Genomic DNA, 24,133 nt, shown 5'->3' with positions numbered 1-24,133 from the left:
GCAAGACCCAGAGATCCGGGCCTCTGGGACACAGGGCCTCCAGCGTGTAGGACCACAGCCAGAAGCCCCTTAGGGAGCCCCTGCCTTGGAGCCTGGGCAGGGGGCGGTCAGAGCCACGGACAGGAAAGGGACAGAGGGCTGCGGGGCGCCAGCAGGAGCTCGGCTGCGCCGGACGCGGGTCAGCAGCGCGTGTTTCCTGCGCGCTCGTCTCCGTGCGCTCACCTGGCAGCCGGCCTGCAGGGTGTTTGCGTGACTCGGTTTTCTTACTCATCTAATGACAGGCAGGGGAGCTCTTCCGACGCATTCAGTGAATGCCAGGACTCTGAGGTGGGGAAAGGCAGCGACCAGGGCGTGAGGAAACCCACCTGCACGCCCGGGGCCCTTGCACCTGGTGTGGGACTGCGTGCTGCCCCTTGGCCCCAGCCACTGCAAGGCCTGGCCTGTTCATAGTTCTACCCCAGCAGCTGCCGCCCGCCCCATCTATGTATGAGGTCATCTCGTGCCACTAATTACTGTAATGGCTTCATTCTTCTGCCATCCACGGCCCAGCCTCTGTAATGACGATGGTGGAGGCGTGCAGCCAGTCAGTGGGCGAGGTTCGAGGAACCCAAAAGAGGCCAGGAATGCCCTCTAGGTGCGGGGAGTTGGATGGGGGTGGAGACAGCAAAGAGGCCAAAAATATGGTATCGGCTCCTTTTCCTGGGCCCGTGACCCGGGCAGGACACCCTGCTGACCGCAGAGAATTACTTAATCTGGGGATAAACCCCACACATTTGAACACCGGAAGGGTGAGAAGTGAAGTGTTCCATGGGAGATGAAAGGAGACTCACAGGAAAATACTGAGTTTCTCTGTTTATCGGCCATTTGTAAATGTTTTTTTTTAAGGAATACCTTATCAAGTCTTTGCCTATTTTAAAAAATTGAGGTAATAGGTTTTTATGGATTTGTAGAAGTTTTTCACATACTGCAGTTAAGAGTGTTTTGTTGGGGGTATGTTTTTTTTTAATGGGTTTTTAAAAAAAATTATTTATTTATCTTTAGAGGGGAAGGAGAGAGGGAGAGAAACATCAATGTATGGTTGCCTTTCATGCGTCCCCTGCTGGTAACTGGCCTGCAGGGAACTGGCCTGCAACCCAGGCATGTGCCCTGACTGGGACTTGAACCGCGATCCTTTGCTTCGCAGGCCCGCCTCAATCCACTGAGCTACACCAGCCAGGGGGAGGTATGTTTTGTAAATACACAGGGTCCACCAGAAGTAAGGCCTGTTTGTGCATGGTTGGTAGGGTAATAATATGTGTGTAATAATTTATAGTTTTAATTTGAGCATTTCACCTAAAATGTCATACAGTGTGCTTGCATGTGATATTGTTATGTTACAGAATTACATGCTTAGGCTTTTATAATAAAAGATTTTTTGATAAAAAAGGGGTGTTATTTGTGCCAGACCAGCACTGTAGTTTTTCAGTCAGTGGCTTATCTTTTTTTAAAAAGATTTTATTTATTTATTTTTAGAGAGGGGAAGGGAGGGAGAGAGGGAGAGACACATCAGTATGCGGTTGCTTCTCATGTGCCCCCTCCTGGGGACCCAGACTGCAACCCAGGCATGTGCCCTGACTGGAAATCGAACCCTCGACCCTTTGGTTCACAGGCTGGCGCTGAATTCACGGAGCCACACCAGCCGGGGCCCCATGGCTTATCTTTCACTCTTTTAATAGTGCTTTTTGATTAACATGAGTGTTTTTAAAGATTTTATTTATTTTTAGAGACCGAAAGGGAGAAGGAGAAACATCAATGTGTGGTTGCCTCTCGCGCGCCTGCTAGTGGGGACCTGGCCTGTGATCCAGATATGCACACTGACTCGAGAATTGAACCAGTGGCCTTTAGACTGGCAGGCAGGGACTCAATCCACTGAGCCACACCAGCCAGGACACATAAGTTTTCATTTTAACTACTTATCTATCAACTTACTGTATTAGAATAGAGCTTTTTATATCCTATTTAAATATCTGTCTACTCTCACATCATAAAAATACTCCTGTGGACTCCTTTCACTCGCAATTTGCATATAACAGGTCAGTTTTATGATCTACCTCAAAGTATTTTCATGTACGGTATGAGGAAAGAATCAAATTCTCTCCCCCCTCCCATTTACATTACCTGCTTTATCCCACTGTCAATTAATTGAAAGACGCTCCACATCCCATTGAATCGCAGTGGTGCACTGTTGTAAAATAAATAATAAAGGGATTAAATACCTGCATAAGAAAGTTTCCTTAAGGACGGGTCAAACATACCGCTGTGGTCCCATAAGGTCATAATGGAGCTGAAGGGTTCCTGTCTTGACTTCCCAACTCGTGTGACGGCGTGTCCCAGCTGGAGTGACATTAAGCCCACACGATGTTGCCGCTGACCTGACTCCTGTTGCAGCGGGAGTGACCGCACAACCACATGAGGTCGCAGCTCAGGTGATGTCGAGGCTTGCGTGAGGTCTCCTAGTGTAAGAGGGTGCAGCCAGGAGGCCCCCAAAAGAAGGATTTATAGTGGGGTCCAGAACTCAGGGTGTCCAGGAAATATTAAAAATATGGGATGTCCTCACCCCCACAAGTATGAGCTTGGAGGGTGGGTCATTGAGTTGTTTTGCATAGCAACAGTTCAGAAGATAACCTCTAGAATGGTTATTTAACATATCTACAACCTTTAACTGGTTTCATAGATATGTTAAATAGCTGTGGCCATGCTTTGAGATAGAAGTGAGTTCCACCCAAGACAAAACTGGAAGGCAACTCCCCCTGGTTGCAGGGCCTGAGTGAGAGCTTGGAGATGATTGGCTCCACACCATGGGGCCACGCCTGCCCAGACTCATTATGGCAGCCCAGTAAAGCTGGAAGGATAAGGGAGTGCTGGCTGGTGTAGCCAATTGTGGGAGGAGTCGGAAATGGGGCTGCAGAGGAAGATTAGCGCGGGGATTTAAACCCAGAGGTGGCAACCATTGAGGGGAGAACCACAGTTTTGCCAGAGTGTGGACCTCTGCAGCTTTGGTGGAGAAGAGAACCACACAGCTTTGGCCAGGGTGGAGACCCCCACAGCTTTGCGGAGAAGAACCATGCAGCTTGATCCTGGCCAATGACACAGCTGATGGTGTCAGGAGCCTGAACCTACCCCTTTTCCTGAGGTACGATACCCCAAATTAGGGCAGAGGGAGAAGGAAGCACTGTGTACGTCTGTTGGTATCCTAAAGAACTTAAATATTTTAATGAGGACATTAGGTCACTACTTTAAATCTGTATAGCTTTTTTTTAGAGATTTTATTTTTTTATCTTTAGAGGAGAGGGGAAGGAGAGAGGGGAAGGAGAGAGGGAGAGAAACATCATGTATGGTTGCCCCTCATGGGTCCCCTGCTGGGAGTCGGCCTACAACCCAGGCATGTGCCCTGACTGGGAATCGAACCGCGGTCCTCTGCTTCGCAGGCCTGCGCTCAATCCACCAAGCCACACCAGCCAGGGCAAGTCTGTATAGCTTTACATAAGTATTTCCTTTTCACAGATTTCTGGCATTGAGAGATGTCTTTCCTTTGGCTGCAAATAAGCAAACCTAGTAGGGGGTCCTTTCAGTAATAGTGTATCGTACCCCACCACCACCCCCCGCTCCGTAACACTAATAATCATTTTGACCTTCCTCTGGATGGACATTTCCAGAAATAAGTGACCTAGTAACTATAGGCCTTGAATGCAGGGGAAATGACGTCTAATTAATGGTCGCTATATTAATCTGACCTCACTTGCAACGGAAGTGACGTTTGTAATAGTGACATTACATGTGCTTCTGACCTTCTGTGCGACGGAAATGACGTAATAATGATGGTACCTTTTGCCTTACGACGGAAATGGTGTTTCATGTAGTCGCCCACACTTAATTTGACTTTTTCAGCGACAGAAATGATGTAAAAATTAGCGCCAACATAACATAACGACCCAACACTCCCCATGATGAATTAAACGGACCTCACATTTCTTTTCGACATTCCTTGTGATTGAAATTATGCCCAATGTAGTCAACCCATTAATCATTTTGTCCTTTCTAGCGACGGAAGTCAGTGACATCGCACAAGCTACTGACCTCTGATGGAAATGACGTAAAATTAACGCCCCAACGTTCCCCATAACGGAAATGACATATAAATTAAACGGACCTAACACTTTTTTTGGACCTTTCTTGCAATGAAAATTATGCCTAATGTAGTTAACCCATTAATCATTTTGACCTTCATGGCGACGGAAATGACGTCTGAAATCAGTGACATCACAAGCCACAGACCTCCACCACGGAAATGACGTTTGTAATTAGTGGCATCATATGGGCTATTGACCTTCTTAGGTGGGGAAACGACCTACAATCAATGGTGACTATTTGACCTTTCTTGCGACGGAAATGACGTTTCACGTAGTCGACAACTTTTCGTTAGACCCTCTCAGTGACGAAATGACGTATAACCAGTGACCTAATACTTGCTGTAGACCTTCTCCGCGACGGAAATGAGGTATATTAAGAGCACCTCGTATTCATTGACCTTCCTCGCGACGGAAATGACCTCTAATGTAGTTGACCCACGTACCATTTTGACCTTTTCAGCGGATAGATATCTGAAACCAGTGACATCACCTGTTATTGTAGACCAATGCGACGGAAACAACCTAGGGTTAAAGGTCCTTTACATTCATTTGGTCTTTCTCGTGAGGGAACTGACATCTAAAGTGAGGTGGCCTCTTATTTATTTGACCTTTTTTTTTGCGACGGAAGTGACGTTTGAAACCATTGACATCACCTATTTGTAGAGACCCTGAAGGCGACTGAAAATAAAGGGCCCTCACATTCTTTTGGCCTTCCTCTCGAAGGAAATGACGTTTTGATTAAGGCGCTTGTCTAGTTATTTTGACCTTTATCAAGACGGAAATGACTTACAAGGGCACCGCAGTCCTCTCCCTACCCCCATCGGCTTTCCAGGGGCCAACCCTAGGTGGCTATGCCCTCCCTCCTTACACGGAGGGTTTTCTTGCAAACACAGCACATGCAGCTACTTTGATTTTCGGTTTCCCCAAGAGGATTTGCGCTTGCCACTCTTCGGCGCCCCGGTTTTTCTCAGTTTAAGCCAAAACCTCTGACAACGGTGCCTGCACTTTCCACCCTGACATTAAGCCCTGGCTTGCCAGGGCCCCAGGGCCCTGCTGCGTTCCCACCTGTGGCCACCAGATGGCGCCCTTCACAGGGTTTTTGACAGGTTGCTGGGTGCTCAGACTCCCAGCCCTTGCTGCAGGAGCCTGGAAATCCAGAGTCGATTGGTTGACACTGGACTTGGGTTGACAATGAACAGAGGTAATAGAAACGTGCATTTATTCATGTCTAAATGTGAATTTAGGAAAAATGTATAAATAGCATTGTATCTATTATTTCGGGGTCAGACGGAAGTTTCAGGTCTGGGTTTATTTCTGACTCCGCTGCGCTTCTAGCGGTGGGACCCGGCAAGTTCTGGGTGTCAGATTTCCCCCTCTGTGGAACAGAGTGAAATCTTTTAGGGCTTTCATGGAGATGAGGTTCTTCATAATTCCTGGCACGTACTACATATTCGCTTTCCCTTTGGAAATCCTCACTTCACCCTCTGTGCCTCTTTGACGTCCATTGCTGTCTCTTCTGTTGAACAATACCTTCTCTGTCTGGCTCCTTGCTCCTCCCTCCAGCCTGGGGACCCTGGAGGGCAGGCAGGGCTTATCTGATTTCTCTGCATTCAGCGCCCAGCCTTGAGCCAGGTACACAGTAAACACCTGACAAAAGGATGATGATCAGGGTCCCCTCTGCCTCCACCTCCACCCCAGACAAAGTTATCGAGGTCTAAGTTCTTGTCTGTTTTTGCCTAAAACACACAGTTGGGAAAAATGCGGTAGAACCTGAACTGGTGCTTTTGCTGTGGGGGCCCCCAGAGGCTTGCTTGGCTGCCCGTGCGCCTTCCGGGAGGCAGGAAGGCGCCAGTCTGGCTGCAGTCCAGTGGCCCCCCCCCCCCCGGGGCAGTGAATGGGAGGACTGCAACCTTTCTGGCCCACACAGGGTCACCTGTGTCCCTGACATGTCCCAGACATGCTGGGGCTTGCCTCCCTGGCTTGGCAGGCAGGGAGGACACAGAGACAGAAAGAATGGGTGGCCTGGGGGTCCCCTCCCTCTGGGGTCCTGTTTGAGTCCCTGGCCCCTGGTGGGTGAGGGTCAGGCATTTCCCCTGAGTGGCTTTTCCTAGACCTAGGGCAGCTCACATATCTTTGGGAGTGACCCCAAGTCCCCTCTGATTGAGGGGAGACCTGAGCAGGTGACGGGGCACCATGGCCAGAGTGCAGATGGAGTTGTGAGGGGATGGGTCGGCCGTGGGCTGCGAGGTCTTCATACCAGCACTTCCGCAACTTGTCCCAAACGCTGGACACAATTCCTGTAATGACACAGGGAGGAGTCACCTCTGACCTCCGGCTCTGCCGCCCTGGGCCCAGGTTCGTAGTGCAGGCTCAGCTCAAGCAGGAAGGGCTCTGTCCCCACTGCAGGGTGGCGGGGGGCAGTCTCTAAAGCCCCCATCTTGGCCAAGAGCATGCATTTTCCCCTGCCTTTTTTTTTTTTCTACACATGTAATAATTGAAATCACTGGAAAAATGGGAAGTGGGAACAGAAGATTCTGGAAACCCCCAGGTTGTCCTAACATGGGAGCAGTGTGCCTGCTGAAGCCCAAGAAGGGACGGGAATGAAGGACGACAGGAAGGGGGTTTCCTTTGAGAGGAACCAGGGGGACGGCGGGACACAGGTCGTCACAGCCCTCATCCAGCGGAGCTTCCATTCCTTAAACATTTTTTTTCTTTCAAAAAATATATTTTTTAATACATTTTATTGATTATACCATTACAGTTGTTCTATTCCCCCCCTTCATTCCCCTCCACCCACACCCTCCCTCCCCCACCATTCTCTCCCCCTTAGTTTATAACCACGTGTCTCAAGTTCTTTAGATTCTATATTTCCCCCACTATTCTCGCCCTCCCCCCTATCTATTTTCTACCTACCCTCTATGCTATTTTCTGTGCCTTATCCCTACTTCTCCTCCCAACCCCTGTTGCTAACCCTCCATGTGTTCTTCATTTCTATGTTTCTGCTCCCGATTTAGCTGTCCTCTTACTTTGCTTTTGTTTTAGGTATGGTTTGTTAATAACTGTGAGTTTGCTGTCCTTTCACTGTTAATATTCTTCATCTTTTTCTTATATAAGTCCCTTTAGCATTTCATATAATAAGGGCTTGGTGATGATGAACTCCTTGAACTTGACCTTATCTGAGAAGCACTTTATCTGTCCTTCCATTCTAAATGAAAGTTTTGCTGGATAAAGCAATCTTGGCTGTAGGTCTTTGGATTTCATGACTTGGAATACTTCTTTCCAGCCCCTTCTTGTCTGTAAGGTCTCTTTTGAGAAATCCGCTGACAGTCTGATGGGCACTCCTTTGTAGGTGACTGTCCCCTTATCCCTTGATGCTTCTAGGATTCTCTCCTTCATTTTTAGTCTTGGCTAATGTAATTATGATGTGCCTTGGTGTGTTCCTTCTTGGGTCCAACTTCTTTGGCACTCTCTGAGCTTCCTGGATTTCCTGGAAGTCTATTTCCTATGCCAGACTGGGGAAGTTCTCCTTTATTATTTGTTCAAATAAGTTTTCCACTTGTGGCTGTTTCTTTCCCCCTTCTGGTACCCCTATAATCCGGATGTTGGAACATTTAAAGATGTCCTGGAGGCTCCTAAGCCTCTCCTCATTTTTTTGAATTCTCATTTCTTCATTCCTTTCTGGTTGGATGTTTTGTTCTTCCTTTTGGTCCATTCCATTGATTTGAGTCCCAGTTTCCTTTCCATCGCTATTGTTTTCCTGGACATCTCCCTTCATTTCAATTAGTTTAGGCTTCATATGTTCCTCCAATTTGTGGCTAAAATCAACCAGTTCTGTGAGCATCCTGATTGACAGTGTCTTGAATTGTGCTTCTGAGAGGCTGGCAATTTCTCAGTCAGTGAGAGTTATGGGCTCTGGGACTTCTTGCGCCATCTTTCGGGCTGTTCGTGCCAGTTATGTAGCAGGATCAGAGCCCTAGGTGTTCACCAGAGCAGGGCAACTCAGTTGCTGGGTTGTGACGCTGTATGTGGGGGCGGGGTCAAAGAGGGACAATGGCTTCCCGCCTGCCACCACCACAGCCACAGGTGCCGCAGCTGCCACTGTCACCGGGCCCACGCATTTCGTCCCACTGCACGCGAGTGTGCCACTGCTGTCAGCCCTCCACCACTGGGTTCGCCCCCTGGGGCCTGCGTGGTCCATCTCACTGTGCGAGAATGTGTGACCGAGGTCAGTCTGCCCCACACCCCAACTGATTCCGGGCTGCCTGCACGCCTAGTTCGGGGGATCTGTCCTGCCCGACCCAGCTCCGCTACTGGCTCCGTCTCTCTTACCGTCCCCGTTGAACGGTTCATTGTTGTCAGACTTCCGTATAATTCAATTTTCTGTTCTTTGGCTGTGTCTATGTTCTCCAAACCTTTGTTGTATTCAAACTTGGTTGTGGGAGAAGGCACAGTGGTTCCACCTATGCCTCCATCTTGGCGGAAGTCTCCCCATTCCTTAAACATTTTTCTATCCTGGGAAAAGCACAACGTGCTGACTGCAGAGAGAGCAGTGCCGTGACCCCCGAGGGCCCTCGGCTTCCCAATTTCCAACGTTTGCCCGTGTTTTTCATCTCCCAAACTTCTTTTTCTTTTCGTTACAGTAGAAGCAACTTATTCTGCTTTAAGAGGCGAATAAGCCCTAAGGTAAGGATCAGAGAGTTTATGGAGCTGGAAGGAATTTGAACATGTTCTGGTCTGTATGTCTTAGGTTATAGAGTATCAGCCAGAGATACTTCCCTGCCTGCTGCCACTTGGGGGGGCGGGGGGCGGTGAGGCTCTGCCCACAGCCTCAGGGCTGCCTGCCTGCCTGTCTGCCTGCCCTGACCACTGTGCCTGTACCCCTGTCAGCACTCCGGAGCCCTCTGTCACCCTGACCACAGCCTCTTCTGTTCGTCAGCTGGAAGCTTCCAGTGTCACTCGCATTAGTCAGGACTTTCGACTTCAGCAGCAGATGCTCGCACAATGGGATAAGTCAGGTCATAGTTGCCAGTTCCCCGCCTCCTTCCTGCCATGAAGTCATACATTCATGTCTCCACGGAACTTTACAGAACCTCCCTGTAGGGGAGGCAGAGTGTGTTTCCTTAAGTGCCGGGTGTTGGCTTCGCTCTGCGACGTGCTGTAGGTGACAGATTATCAGCGATGGGAACAAAGGGTTCAGATGGGCTTTGTACTTTGGTTTGGTATCTTGTGCTCCTGTGCTCAGCCGGGAAATCTTGCCCCAGGCAGCTGCTGGAGCGGGAAGGAGCAGCCTGGAACTCCACCCTCAGCCCAAAGGTTTCCCGGATCCCTGAGCCTGGGGAGGGGCGTCTCACCCCGGCCTGGCGCTGTAGCGTCGGGCCGACTGCAGGCCGCTTCAACGGCAACAGAACTTGATCTGCCCATAGAAGTGAATTGTCTGAGTCCGGGGTGGCCCGGCTCGGGCTCTGCCATTCCCCAGAGCTCAGCCAGGCCTTTCCCGCTCGTTCCTGTGTGTGGTCATGCAGCAAACACTGGCCTGTGTGCCCTGGGCTCCAGGCCCTGAGGTTACAGGATGAACAGAGAGGGGCCTCTGCCCTCCGGTGCTTACATTCCACTCGGAGACACAGACAATGAGAACGGATACAGGACACCGTGGGGGCAGGGAGAAGGGCCAGGAAGGTGAGGAAGGGCCCTGCGGGTGCCCCTGGGAGCCTGGAGCCTGAGTGCAGAGGCCCCGGGGGGCAGCCTGGGTGGGCGTGGGGAGCCCCAGGGACCTTGGGGTGTCAGGACCAGTCAGCTACAGTCAGAGGTGGGGCTGGACGGTCTTGTGGCAAAGGTGACGGCCCCAGTGGGAACCATGTGTTGGAGTTACTGAGTGGAAAGTTTCTCAGAGAAAACGGGAAGAGTCCCTGGCAGACAGGAAGCAGATCGGTGAAGGCCCACTCTGTACCCGGGAGGTGCTTCCCCGTAGCTTGTATAAGAGTTCGGAGAACGACAGAGGAAACGCTTCCCTCCCTCGGGGGGGACTGGCCACGACACTTGTCTGGTCCCAGTGGTATTAAGCTTGAAAATGGGCCCTGGGCTTCCACTGCTCTCCTGGAGGAGCTTCGGGCACCACCCAACCCTCAGGCGGGGGAGGCAGGCGGGGCTGAGTCCCCTGAGCTGACCTGCCCGGCGGAGCTTGGAGCCCAACTGCCCTGGTCAGTCAGCCTCCCGGACCCACAGATTGAGGGTGTGACCCTGAGCGACGGCTGGTGTGCTGTGTGCAGGTTTGGGGAAGTGCGTTTCACGGTTTCGGTGGCAGCAGCCAGCTGACACAACAGGGAGGGAAGTCTGTGCTCGGTCAAGCCGCCCTGGGCACCCCAAAGGCCACCCCTTCCCAGGCTTTTGGGGGCTCAGGTGGTGGCAGTGTTTGTGGGGAAGCTGTTACCCCTACCATCTCCCCGGGGCTGCGTGGGAGTGTCCCACCCTGCCCCCCGCCATGTGGTAACCCCGGGGGTCTCTTGTTAGGATCCAGAATGTGTGAGCTACTTTTAAACTCAGTAAGAAGATGAACAATTCCAGTGTTTTTTTTAAAAATAGAAGATTTTAATATACAGTTCACAAAAAGGAGGTATACAAATAACCAACAAACACACAAAAAGATGTACGGCGTTATTAGTTATCAAGACACATACTGAAACCACAACATGCCCTGGCTGGTGTGGCTCAGTGGATTGAGCACTGGCCTGTGGACCAAAAGGTCGCCGGTTAAATTCCCAGTCAGGGCACGTGCCTGGGTTGCAGGCCAGGTCAACCCAAGTAAGGGCATGTGAGAGAGGCAACCAATCGCTGTTTCACACATCATATTTCTCTCCCTCTCTTTCTCCCTCCTTTCCCCTCTCTCTAAAAAATAAATAAATAAAATCTAAAAACAAAAACCAACCCACAAGTGCCAGGTGGCACCCCTCCTCACACCAGACTGACCACACTGAACGTTGGCAGGGTGGGGAGCATGCCGCAGGCCTCTGTATTGGTGGGAGCAGAAAATGGTTGGGGAGACAGCTTTGGAACACAGTCTGGCAGTTTCTGGTGAAGCAAACGAAACACATCGCTTATCCTTTGACCCGACATTCCATTCCCAGGTGTGTTTCCCCAGGGTGAACGGGGACAGGTCGGGCAGCCTCCGTAAAATGGAGCTCCTGAAAAAATCGCCCTGAGCCTGTGAATGCCCTCAGGAGTAAATAGCTGCGTTCCTGTAAAACATCACCTTGTGTATGGCAGCGTTATTCACAACAGCCCCAACCCGTGGGCGATGCAACGGAGAACAGCGGCGTGCAGAGACTTGTTTGGTAGAGAAAGGGACAGACCCCGACATACTCAGCAACAGGCTGAATCTCAAAACCACCCTTCTAAGTAGAGGAAGCCCGACGGGAAAGCACACAGACTTCGAAACGTTTTATGTTATGTTATGATGGGACTGTTTATCTTTGTCGAAACTCACTGAGGTGTCTACTTAACATGGGTGGATTTTATAGTAGGAAGTTGAATGTGATGATAATTTACAGCAACACAGTTATCCCACATCCTCAGGAACAAATCCCATTGATACAGTTCTTTGTTCTAAATATTTTATTTATTTATTTCAGAGAGGATAAGGGAGGGAGAGAAATATCAATGTGTTGGGACCTGGCCTGCAACCCAGGCATGTGCCCTGACCGGGGATCGAACCGGCGACCCTTGGGTTCACAGGCTGGCACTCAATCCACTGAGTCACACCAGCTGGGGTGATGTAGTTCTTTCTGAACAGCCTTCCAAAAATGCAGATCTGGCGTGTTGGTCTCCTGCCTAAGACCCTTCAGAAGGTTCCTCTTATTCTTCAGTCAAGTCCCAGCTCCGAGCCCTGTACACAGGCCGCTGGGCCCTGTCCCCGCTGCCTCTCCCAGCACATCCATGGCCCCCCGGGCTGCAGCTCAGCCTCGTCAGGAGCTGCCGAGGTGGTGGAGTTCCCTCCCTCGGGGAAGCTCTGGTGTCATTTCGTACTGGGGCACTTAGCACACAGCAGCTGGACTTGGCAGTGGTCTGTGGGAGACCCCACCGCGTCACGGGCCGTCTGCGGTCAGGAAGAAGGCCCCTGGCCTGTGCGTGGGCTCCGTGGAGGTGGCCGGCTGGCTGTGGCCTCTGCTCTTTCCTCTGCACAGCATTCTGAGCTTTCTCGGCTCTCAGCCGAGCTGGTCCCACGAGGGCCCGGTTTCGCTCATGATATCACCAAGCAGCACACTTCTCCTTGTTCATGTTCCATCTCTGCCCTTTGGTTTCGGGCGGTGGAAAGTCCAAGGCCCTTTGCCCACATGGCTTGAAGGGCTTCTTCAGATAAGGCTTTTCTTTTGCACTTCCCCTCAGATGGCATTTAGGAAAGCAAAAGAAAAAGTTGCATTTGCTTTGCAGACCAAAACCTAAGAGAAAAATGAATATGGATCCAGCCCTGGTATCAGTCTGACGGTGAAGTAGCCCATTTGTAAAACATGAGACCTTCTTGGAAGTGGTAATAATACGATGCTGGTGACCCCTGGGGCCAGCTCCACAGCGATGGGCCTCTGGAAGTAACCACAGATCAGTGAGGCAGCCCTGTCCCCAGGAGAGGGGTGGCCTGGAACTCCAGTGGAGGGGCTGTGGTGTCAGGTGCACCCCAAAATGTGTCGTCCAGGTGACTCCTGCAGGAGCCTTTGCCCGTGGAGATCTGGGGACACGGGAATGACAGGGAGAAGCTGGTCCAGTTAGAGACATCCAGAAGACCCAGCTTCCAGAGTTAGGGCAGAGTCCACAGCTGGGGCAGGGAGCTGAGCACAGGAGAGGAGCTGGGTGTGGGTTCAAGCCTGAGCAGACGATCCTTCGATCCTGGGGGGGGCGGGGGTGGGGGGTTGGGGCTCCTCCCCACAGGCCTCAGGGAGCCCTTGGAGGGTCCTGAGCTGCTGAGTGGAATGAACAGTGGGTGCTCCATCGAGTGTCACCGGGTGGGCGGGGTGAGGGACAAGCCAGGCACTCTGTCTTATGTGGGGCCCTGTGTCATTTTTACCACCAACCCTGGGGTTTTCCCTTCTACTCTTGCCTCCACCATCTCCCTGGTGACCTCAGTGACCTTCATTTAAAAATTCTACCCCAGGCGGCTTGTACTTTTGACACCTCGCTCTTGTGTCCCTGCTCCCAAATACAGCAGGAGAATCGGGGGAAATGCCTGTGATCTTTTGCTCACGGATCCACTGGAATGGGTCTTCTTGGATAGAAATGGAGCTTCCCCCCAGGCGCCTGGTGTTCTCAGTGGGGAGTGGACGTGCCCCCCTTTGCGCGTGGAATGGTGTTACCTTTGACAACCGTTGTCCCCTGCAGAGAACTCGCCCTGGTCCAGGGCCTTGGCATGAGAAGCGGCTCTGAGAAGCTCAGAGGAGCCGGGAGTTCCCCTGAGCCACCTCCTCTGAAGCGGCCAAAAGCCCAAGGAGTTTCCGCCCAAGTTCCGCCTTTGGGGAAAGGGGTAGTTGCCTCAGCGGCATCTCCCCAAGGTCACGCACGCCAGGAGCCTCCTCTGGGAGCTTGGGACCCTCTGGCTGCTCATGGGGCTCGGAAGCATTGGGGTCCTTCCTTCAGAGTCCCCATCAGAACTGACCCTTAGCTGGCCATCACTTTCTGCTCCTTGGTCAGAGTAGGGGGTGGACGGATAACAAAGCCTTGTGATTGGGAAGCGGATAAAGTGAGATCTCTCCCTGTCCCAGCTGGACACATTCAGGACACTCTGTCCTGAGAGGGTTCTAGTCCAGGGGCCCAGCCCGTGGTAGCCTGGTGGGAGGAGGGGTAGGTGGTCACCCCAAGACTGGAGGGCCTCCCTGCCTTACCCACCCAGGGGATGGTACGAGGATGGATGGCGTTGATTAAATTGTGCACGGGTCTGTGAGTGGCACGGTGTGACAGATTTAAAACTCGGCTGCAGAATCTTTGATACTTCTTACCAGTGAGAATGGCCCGTGCCTCCTCTCCTTGAAGGAGGGCGGGCATGTGGCTTCTGCTGCCAGTACTGTGGGCACAAGCCACCACGGGAGAGGCATGACGGGGTCGGGGTTGTCGGGCTGAAGAGACACACAGCAAGACCCCGAGATGAGAGCTGCCCGGCCGGTCCCTGCAGCTCCAGCCCCGACTGACCGAGCCATTCCAGCCGCAGACACTGGGGAGCACAGAACTGCCCTCCTGTTGGGGCCGCCCACGTCCCGTCAGGTCCCACAGCACCTTCCCGAGAGTGTTCCCTGTGCAGGGACAGACAGTCCTTTCTCCCACATCTCAAGATCCCCGGCGCTCCGCTGCAGCTTTGCAGGTGCTTGTGGAATAGCTGATTACATGCACAATTTCCAGACGTCACCACTCTGGCCGGCTCCCCCAGAGGGTACCTGGGGGGACCCCTAACTTCATCCAAATTCCACCTGTGGAATCTGGGCATGGGGACCCTGTGCTGGTTGGTACAGACCCACACTCTAGACCTGGGCGTGGAGGCCCAGATGACAGGTTACGTTGAGAAAGGAGACATTTGTCTTCTCGCCCGGTCACGGTCAGCCTCTTGTCTGCGTCCCACACTCCCACTCCGCTCCAGTCGGTCTGTGCTTTAGAAACAAAAGAATCATTCTTTTTGAAAAGCACTTTGTTTTCCTCTCACCTGTCCTTGAAAAGCATTTATTTGGAAACTCTCCAACATAAACTAAAGCAGGCGACACCATTTAGAAATTTTAAAGCGAGTCTTGCTCGGATCCAAGGGGTCAGGCATATAGAGCCCGCGATGTGGCTGGTCCCAGGCGTGACGGGTGTGGGTCCCATTCACCCTAAGCAGGTCAGCTCCCTGCCCTTCCGCGATCCAGGCTCAGGCCCTGGGACACAGAAGAGGAAGACTGACGCTGACCTGGGAACACCACACTCAGCTTTTAAAGCATGTGCTTCTTAGAAATACTCATCCCCGTGGGCACGTCATGGGGGAGAAGAGAAACTTCCCAACCCTTTGGCGGTTCTCAGGCCACGCTGGGGAAAGCTCAGCTGCCCCCCTCCCCCTGCCACACACACACACACACACACACACACACACACACACACACACACACACACAGGGGTCTCTGCTCCTTTGCAGCTCTGCACTCCAGGGAAACACCCGGAGGGAGAGGAGGAGGTGTGGGGGAGAGATTGGTGGGGGGAGGGAGTGTCCTTGAGGGAGAGTGGGGAGCCGGGTGGGAAAGGCAGGGAGGATGGCAGCCCCGGCTGCAGGGCTGACCTTGGAGACAATGCAAGAGGTAAGAGATAGGGGAGGCCGTGTGGAGCTGCTGCCTAAGGAGGTTCCACAAAGTGGTGGGTCGTGGGCAGTCGCAGGTTCCGAAGTGACTGGCAAAGGGGATGACTTACAGGAACCGCTCTTAGCACCCACACCTTGCTCTGTGGTCGACTGGGGGTGGGGGGTGCTTTCTCCGTTACAGTCCCACAGTAGGACGTCTGAGAGGCGCATTTGCTGGGCCACCAGGTCCCTGTGAACTGGCACTCAAAGCAGCATTGGCCATTGTTCAGAAATACCACCTGCAGGTGACCCCACCACCGCTCTTTGCGGCTGTTCCTAGGCCCAAATGTAAAGAAGCAGTCACTCTACATGTGGATGGGGGGAAAAAAGTGGTTATCACCTCTCCAGGGACCCTGACTTGTCTCCTCCCGCCCACACTGCCCCTTCAGCTGAAAGGGTGCCAGCGACTTGTGTCCTGCCCACAATCTTCGCTTCTCCTCGCAGCTGGTAAATTCACCATCTCCACGGTTTCCCAGAATTGCCACCAAATTGCCACTGTAGCTCATCACAAGGCAGATTTGCATTTCACTTCAAACTGTGCTTCAAACTCTGTAAGAGTTTCGCTCTCACCAGGGGCCCAGTGCCTCATTGTCATTAGCCCCTAAGAGGATGATGGGGAACCGGATGGTAGTGTTGTGGTAGCCGTTGGGGTGCCAGGCATGGCGATGGGGGTAACACGGGCCATCTCGTTCCATGCCGCCTCCCCCTCTAAGGTCAGTGTGTCTCATTGTCGAGTCCCCGGGGAACAGGGTGAGGGAGGGACCAGGAGTTCGGCTGGGACCCAGTAGGGTCCTCTGCCCCTGACCAAGTGCCCAGCCGTTCTGATCCGTAGGTTGAATGAGCCACACATCAAGGGCGTGGCTTAGAGCGCAACTTCTGTCAGAAGTTCCCCAGTCCAGGAGAGGTGAGGATCACGGGGCACCTGGATCTCCCTCCCCTCCCCGTGTTGTCCTACCCAAGCGCACGACACTGCCGGAGCCTTGCCCCAGGGGCTCGCTGACCGGCCTTCTCTGTGCCTGCTCATCTAGTTTCGAGCCCCGGGGCGGCAATGAAGACCTTTTTTTTCTGCAGATGACAGTCACATCATGGAAAATGACTCATTTTAAAGTGAAGAGCTGACCATGTTTGGTGTATTCACAATGTTGTGTAAACACCACTTCTGTGTCATTCCCAAACATTTCTGACACAAAACCAAACCCTGTACCTGGGGAACAGGTGTCGCCCCTCCCTGCCCTCAGCCCCTCCCCCGGGGACACCAATTTGCTTTCTGTCTCCACTGATGTACTTTGCTGGGATTCCCACCCCCCCCCCACTTCCCCCAACCCCCACCCCATTGGCTTCTGTCACTTGGCACCGTGTTCTTGAGATTCACCCACTACGTGGCCTTCCTCTTATGGCTGAATAACCGTTCCCAGGTTTGTTCGCCCATCTCTCTGGTGACAACCACTGGGGTCGTTCCTGCCTCGCGGCCGTTGGGCACGATGCTGCTGTGGCCGCTGGTATTTCATTTAAGCATCTGCCTGAGTCCCCGTTTTCAGTTCTGGGCGCATGACACTAAGAAGGGGAATTGGTGGGCGGAGAGGTAATTTCTCTTTCAAGTTCCTGAGCAGCTGCCAGGCTCTCCTGGGGGCCGGACGGGCTCCGTCCCCCCAGCCACGGGGGCCGGGGCTGTCCCCGTTCCTGTGCACCCCGGCCATTAATTCAGACTGCGCGCCGAGCTCAGCAAGCCCGGCCCGGATGGGGAAGTGGGCCTCTCAGGCGGTTTTGAACTGTTACTTTTGTAGGCTGCTTCCACGTGACACGGGGGCGGACGGTGATGCGGCCAGAAATTCCACCCCTCGCAGACGTCGCTGTGGGTCACGCCCCTCGGCGCGGCGTTCCGAGTTCGGGCCTCACTTCGCCTCTGCCGCTGTCCCGGGAGGCTGCTCGCGACAGGGGCTGCAGCCTGGCGGAGATGACCGACGGTGAGTTCAGCTACGTGCGCGCGCTGGCGCAGGACTACCTGGAGCATGTCCTGCAGCCCACCCCGCCGGGGACCCAGCCCGGCACAGTCGCCGGGCTGCTGCGGGACGTAGCCCTCTCGGTGCAAGAAGAGGTGGAGACGAGTCTGCAGTTGTGCCTGGACAGCCTGGACGTGCGGTCGGTGGACGCCGCCCGCACGCTGTTCCGGGCCGTCATGCAGAAGGAGTTCGAGGACGGCGTGGTCAACTGGGGCCGGATCGTGACCGTGTTCGCCTTCGAGGGGATTCTCGTGAAGAAGCTATTCGGAGCACAGGCGGACGCGGACGGAGCGCAGAGGGACGCGGCGGCGGACGCGGAGGCTTACCAGGAGATCTCTCACTTCGTGGCCGAATTCATCACGACACACACGGGAGAGTGGATACGGCAAAACGGAGGCTGGGTAAGTACGCTTCATCGTCCTTTACCTCGCAGTGGGAATTGACAGTTTCTGCAGATGACAGTCACATCACTGTCTCTTCTCCCCCATGACATTTAATTTTTACTTATTTGATAAGTACATGTGTTTATATGTTATGTATGTATTTCCAAGCACATATGTGACCCATCTATAGAATCCACAGCGCAGAGCGCAGTCTAGGGCTTCATGTTTCTTAACGTTGTCATGACAACGTAAGCAGCGAGATTTGGTATGAGATACAGCTATATTTAGATGTTTGTTATGTTGCAAAAGGTAGGTATACATTTTTGCAGGTTCCTTGCCTACAATTGATCCCGCCCCCGCGCCGAGTTTTCTAATATAACAAATTTCTGGCTGTTCAAGGTTGATTGTAAAAAGTAAATAAGGGGCTGCGCCACCAGTAAGAAACTTTTTTCAGGAATTCCCAAGTGAAAATGCACTTTATTATCAAGACCTCAGAAGGCCAGGACCATGCGAGGGGCCTCCTTGAGGACTCAGGTTGGACAGGGCGCCTCCGCAGCTGGTGTCCGTCCTTGTCTTTATATCCCAGTGCTGAGCACTCGGCCTTATCGAGGCCGAGTCCCCGGAACTCCTCTGCCCAACCCCCACCCCCGCCCTTCCCTCTTCCCTAGAGGTAATCACTGTTATTGTTTTACATACAACACATAGTTATTGAATACAGCCATAGAAAATACACTTAGTGCTTCTTTGTAAACAAGGGGATTTTTATACGTATAAATACTACACGGTACTTCTCCCGCTTTTTCTTCACCCAATGGAATGTAAAGTAGCATTTTAAGGAGTGCGACATGCCATCTATGGTTCTGTGTGCAAACGCTGTGGAATGTGTGGCCACTTTGAACTGATGGACATTCAGGTCACTTCTACAGGTAACCATCACGCATGGTGCTTCACAAGGCAGGACATTTTTAGTTGACTGGGCCTTCGGAGTCACGCTCCCATCACCAGGTGTGAGAGGATCAGACTGCCCCCGGCTCCACTGACTAACACTAGGTTACAGCCGTGTCCTCGTGTCCCCACTCTGTTGGGTTCAAAATGTACACCTAGTTTCTCTCGTGTAATTCTCGTGTCCTTGACTGCCAGGGAGCAAAGCGTCTTCTTATATGCTTATTGACCACGGGCAAGCCTCATTCAGGGAGTTGCCCATTTTCCTACCCTTTTTCTTACTGACTCGTATGAACTTTTGGAATATTCTGGATAGAAAAAACTTTTGCACGTGTGGCAGGTATCTTCCATTTTGCTGTCTTTGGGAACTTATAGACATCTTCAGTGATGATAAATGTTTTAGAAGTGGATGCAGTTCTACGTCTTAGCATCTTGGCACCTGGTTCCGGGCCCTGCTGCAGAGAGAGTGGGTTTACTGCGAGCTCTCCCTTCTGCACTCAGCTTGGCTTCCTGCAGCTCTGCTTTCTAACTCAGTCTGACGGGGGCGAGCCGTCTGAGAGATGACGTGACGTCTTTTCTTCCGGTTGTGGTGGAGGGGAAGCAGACGTTTCCGAGCACAGAGGCCCACACGCAAGCCTGGGCCGGGCCAGTGATTCCCACGCCCGCTCTAGTATTGAGGACACAGACAGTGATCAGTGGTACCGACAGTTCAGCCTCTTAACAATAAATGGGGTGATCGCCTGGACCTCAGCCAGTGGGGTGGGGACCGTCTCTGAGCATTTCTGGAGTGTGTTTCTCGGGGAGGCGTAAACATGCGCGTGTGCCCAAACGGCGCACCCTGCCTGCGCAGAGTCCTTAGGTAGGTTTTAGGCTCTCGATGATGTTGGTCAGAGACAGGACGGAAACGAGTGTGTGCAAGGCCCCTTCATCTTCCTTTCCTGGCTCCCTGACATGCGGTCCTATTCCCAGGAGGCCTTGCTTTTCCGAGTTGGGACACTGCAGTAGGGCACACGGGGGCTTTCTCACCATGCGCTGAAATGAATGAACTTCCTCTTGAACCATTCATTTTGGGGAAATGGCCCAGCCTCATGACTGTGCTAGTGGCCTCTGGTGGTCCACAGGATGAAGAGAAGAGGCGTTTCACAGCTTTTGTTGGACACTTGACAGCATTTCCTCCTCACTTCCCTCACCCCTCTGCTCAGAACCAGCCACCCCTCTGGAAGCGCCGCTCTGTGGTCCTGGGTCTTGTCCACATTTGCTTGTCCTGGACCCCAAACTACAACTGGAGAACACCCATCATCTCATCACATTATAAATGTGCCCACAAAGTTTGAACGCTTTTGGACCAACAATGTGGTGCCTCTGAGGCAGTTGGACCTGGGTTCCATTCTGGGCTGCAGTGCTCACTACCTGTGTGAGTCAGGAAGTGACTTCACTCCTCTCAGCCAGGGTCACTGCTCTACTGCTGCCCCCACCTCCCAGGACAGGGTGAGGGTGAGATCAGTGACACAGCACCTAGAACGGTCCCTGCAAACAAGGACTCAGTACTCATCATGATTGCCATTAGCCAGCAGTACTGCCTAACTTCCCGGAATAAGTGTATTAAATCTCCATTAATTATATGACCAAAGTCAGTCAGACGTTAGTTTGATGTTAGTGCATCTCAAACAGATGCCCTAAGGGGGGGGGGGGGGTAAGATCAGTCTGTCATTAATGGGATATGTAAACTCCTAATCCATCCTTCCTCACCACTATCAGCATGAATTCCTTTCTCCCTGCTTTCCTTCCTTTTGCTGCTTCTCGTCTTTCTTCCTCCTCCACATTTACTGTTGGTTCCTCCCGTTCCCGCTGCCCACAGGAGGTGCTGAGGGTGGCTGGGCTCTCAGGAGACCTGGTAGGTGGGCAAGAGCAATACTCTGCTGTCTGCTTTCAGCATACGTGAGGCAACAACTGTTAAAAGCCATGAGAATGTGCCTGAGAATAAAGTCCTCACCCCAGGGGTCTCAGGTCCTTAAGCACTAGGGGCGGGCGATGGCACCCACAATCCACACAGGAGGAGACCCCTGCCTCGTGCACCTGAGGCTTGGGTAGGGCCTTCTGCAGAGAACGGGCCCAACAAAGGGGAGTTGACGGACAGAGAGTGAACTGGCACTGGCACTGAGGTCTGAGCCCTGGTCTCCCCCTCACTAGAGGTGCGACCCTGGCTAAGGCCCTGAAGCCCCCAGAGACACAGATTCCTTAGATAATGGCTTTCATTTTGTATCCTATGTCCTATCATATCATATAATACAGTGACAAGACTACTTTAACGGGGAAGCTAAAACATTTAAGAACATTTTCCTGAGTGCCTGTAAAGTGTCAGATACACTACAACTAGGCAGGGTCTGTGGGGAATCCTGACCAGTTCACGTGTGTGATTGTTACAACTGCCCCAGTTACTGAAAGGAAACCCCTGTGAGCGCAGAGATGTGCGGTCAGAGCTGGTGCTTCCCAGGCAACCAGCATGTAAAAAAACTCTCGACTCACAGGAGCTGGGGCAAGTAGATTTTATTTTTTTTAGTGGTCCTCTTGTTCTAAATCAGTGATTTTCAAATCTTTTCACCTCATGGCACACGTAAACTAATTACTAAGACTCTGTGGCACACCAAAAAATACATATATTTTTAATCCTCATCTAATGATATATACTTTTAATTGATTTTGGAGAGAGAAAAAGGGAGGGTGAGAGAAAGAGAAATATCTATATGAGAGAGATAAATCCATCTGTTTTCCATACTTGCCCTTACCAGGAACCAAGCCTGCAACCTTTTGGTCTACGGGATGATGCACTAACCAGCTTAGCCACCCAGCCAGGGCTAAAATGTGAATTTACTTAATTGCCAGTAATGCTGAATTTTTCCCATACACTTGTTAATGATTTATATTTCTTTTTTCAATAGCTTTTGCCTCTGTAACCAGAAAGAGCTTGATCTTTCTCTTGCATTTGAATGAACTCTTTCATTGTAAACATTTTCCTAGGCTGCTCTCTTTATTTAGTTTTAAAAAAACATTTCATCTTCATAGAGCTGAATTGGGTGGGTTTTTCCTTTGTTTCCTCTCTTTAGAAGTTGAATGCATATCAAGAAGGTGCCTACTAAGTGCAGGATCCTCATAGGCGGTGCTCACTTGCAGGCACACGAGTGCGTCCACAGTGGAGTGCCTCCTTGGTTGGGGGCTTGTGCAAGACCCCAGGCAGGGAGCTGCTGGGAGCAGAGGGCCTGCGGGCCAAGTGCGGGAGGGAGGGGCAGGAAGAGGAATGGAGGAACAGAATGTTCCCTCCCTGGGGCTGCAGTGAGTCTCAGAAGATGACTCCACACCTAACCAGCAGAAGCTGCCTTTCCTGGGCCACCTTTCAAATGCAAAATTCCCCCGGCAGGTCTGAGTTGACCTTTGGTGCCAGAGGTACTCAAACAGCTGATTCCCAGACCCTGCCTAGCCCTCCGGTCTCCGCTGCCTTTCAGAGCTGTGCGGGCTTTGCTTGTTGGCGTGCATCACACTAGACGTGAAGGTGTTTCTAACTCCAGAATCTGGAGCTTGCTACACTCAGAGCAAATGTTTACTAGGTGAACATTTAAACATTTTATTTTACCAATTTTCTAATCTGTCTGCTGGTTGCTTGGAAGTGTATAGCGTAAAAGAACAGTGTCTATTCCAGCTCAGGGCCAGGCACTAAGAGTTTGGGTAGCTTTGGGTAACTTACTTTTTCCCAGGCTCGGTTTCTTCACTTGTCAAAAGCTGGCTCACCTCAGAGGTAGTTTTCACTGAGGATGCTCCATAATTATAAGCCATAAATTAAACACAATGTCCGATCCATACTCTATTTTTTAAAAACTATGATCAAAAAGAAAATGAACTGTAATAATCAACAAACTTCTCCTTGGCTCTGAAGTGCCGACTTCGACTCCATCTGCCTTCACTGTGAGTCCTCATGATGCTCAGCATAGCATGGTTTCTGCATGCCAAGCATGTGTGCATGCTTCAATGCCGACAACTGAAAAAGAAAGAGGGGGCGAAGGGGGCTTCCTAGCTACTAGAGCTTCTGTCCAGCATGGTGGCCACTTGTCCCTTGGGACATCTGAGCTGTTGACATGCAGCTAGTCCGAATGAAGGTATGTTGTAAGTACAAAATACACATTAGCCCTGACTGGTGTAGCTCAGTGGATTGAGCGCGGGCTGCGAACCAGACGATCATGGTTCGATTCCCAGTCAGGGCACATGCCTGGGTTGCAGGCCAGTTGCAGGCCAGTTCCCGGCAGGGGCCAGTTCCCAGCAGGGGATGCACCAAAAGCAACCATGCATTGATGTTTCTCTTCCTCTCTCCTTCCCTTCCCCTCTAAAGATAAATAAATAAATATTTTTAAAAAATTAAAAAAAAATACACATTGGATTTTAAAGATTAAATGCCCCCCCGAAAATGTCACACTTCATTAATAATTTTATATTGATTACATATTCAAAGCATAGTATTTTAGATATATTTCAAAAATCAATTTTGCCTATTTCTATTTTCCTTAAGTCTCCAGTGATTTTTCAGTGTTCAATCTGTTCTCTCATAGGAAAATGGCTTCGTAAAGAAGTTTGAAACCAAATGTCATCGGCTGACTTTTCTGGAAGTTATAGGAAAGGTCTGCAAAATGTTCTCTCTCCTGAAGCAATACTACTAACTGAAAAGGACACTCGTATTGTGAAACCTGCAGACTTAACCGGACTCTTGCAAGAGGAATTGCGAACACTTTTCTTCTGCTTCTGGACAAATAACATCCATGATGCAACCCAATGTTCCACAGTGATGAATAAATCCAATGCATGTGTCTCTCTGTGTGATCTGTATCCTGCCTGGGAGTCCAGCTGAGGGGGGAAATTTGACACAGGGACAGGTATTGGATGAAGGCTGTAAGAGGAAGGCAGTATCTCCTGCAGACTTCCTTAAGGCTGAGCCCATGGCCCAGAAGTCATCCTCTCTGTCACTGGTCTGGATTGCGCAGAGGGTGGGCTGGCTTCCCACCTCCCTCTGGGCCCTGTCTGTTGTGGAACCCAGGGCATCTGGATGCCTATGGTTTTTCCTCAACACCTCCCCCACCATCACTCCGTGGCCTGCCACTTGGAGCTGATGGATTTGGGACCCAGATACTCAGCCTGCAATGGGGTAGTTTGAACAAAGGCAGGTACATGCTTAAATACTAATTTATTTATTTATTTATTTTTAGAGACAGAGGGGAAGGGAGGAAGAAAGAGGGGGGAGAAACATCAATGTGTGGTTGCCTCTCG

The 24,133-nt window shown here is 51.7% G+C and overlaps 1 protein-coding gene across 1 annotated transcript; it reads left to right on the top strand.

The window, feature by feature from the left end:
- Positions 1-17,196: 17,196 nt before the first annotated feature.
- BCL2A1 (BCL2 related protein A1) lies at positions 17,197-23,675 on the top strand. The gene is made up of 2 exons (XM_037053475.1): positions 17,197-17,902; positions 23,422-23,675. The coding sequence occupies exons 1-2, from the start codon at positions 17,318-17,320 to the stop codon at positions 23,527-23,529; spliced, it is 693 nt and encodes a 230-aa protein (XP_036909370.1). The 5' UTR covers positions 17,197-17,317; the 3' UTR covers positions 23,530-23,675.
- Positions 23,676-24,133: the final 458 nt, after the last annotated feature.

This window comes from Sturnira hondurensis, unplaced genomic scaffold (genome assembly GCF_014824575.4).
Source record: "Sturnira hondurensis isolate 20B ecotype Veracruz unplaced genomic scaffold, ASM1482457v3 Scaffold0007865, whole genome shotgun sequence".
Lineage (NCBI taxonomy): Eukaryota > Metazoa > Chordata > Mammalia > Chiroptera > Phyllostomidae > Sturnira > Sturnira hondurensis.
The sequence above is the reverse complement of the archived record's forward strand: the minus strand, read 5'-3'. Positions and strand labels throughout refer to the sequence as shown.

What these genes read in the sequence shown, in the direction of transcription:
- BCL2A1 (XM_037053475.1), top strand. Translation starts at nt 17,318, where the DNA reads ATGCGGCCAGAAATTCCACCCCTCGCAGACGTCGCTGTGGGTCACGCC. An exon ending in TACGGCAAAACGGAGGCTGG is followed by an intron (nt 17,903 to 23,421) that starts GTAAGTACGCTT and finishes GTTCTCTCATAG; the next exon opens with GAAAATGGCTTCGTAAAGAA.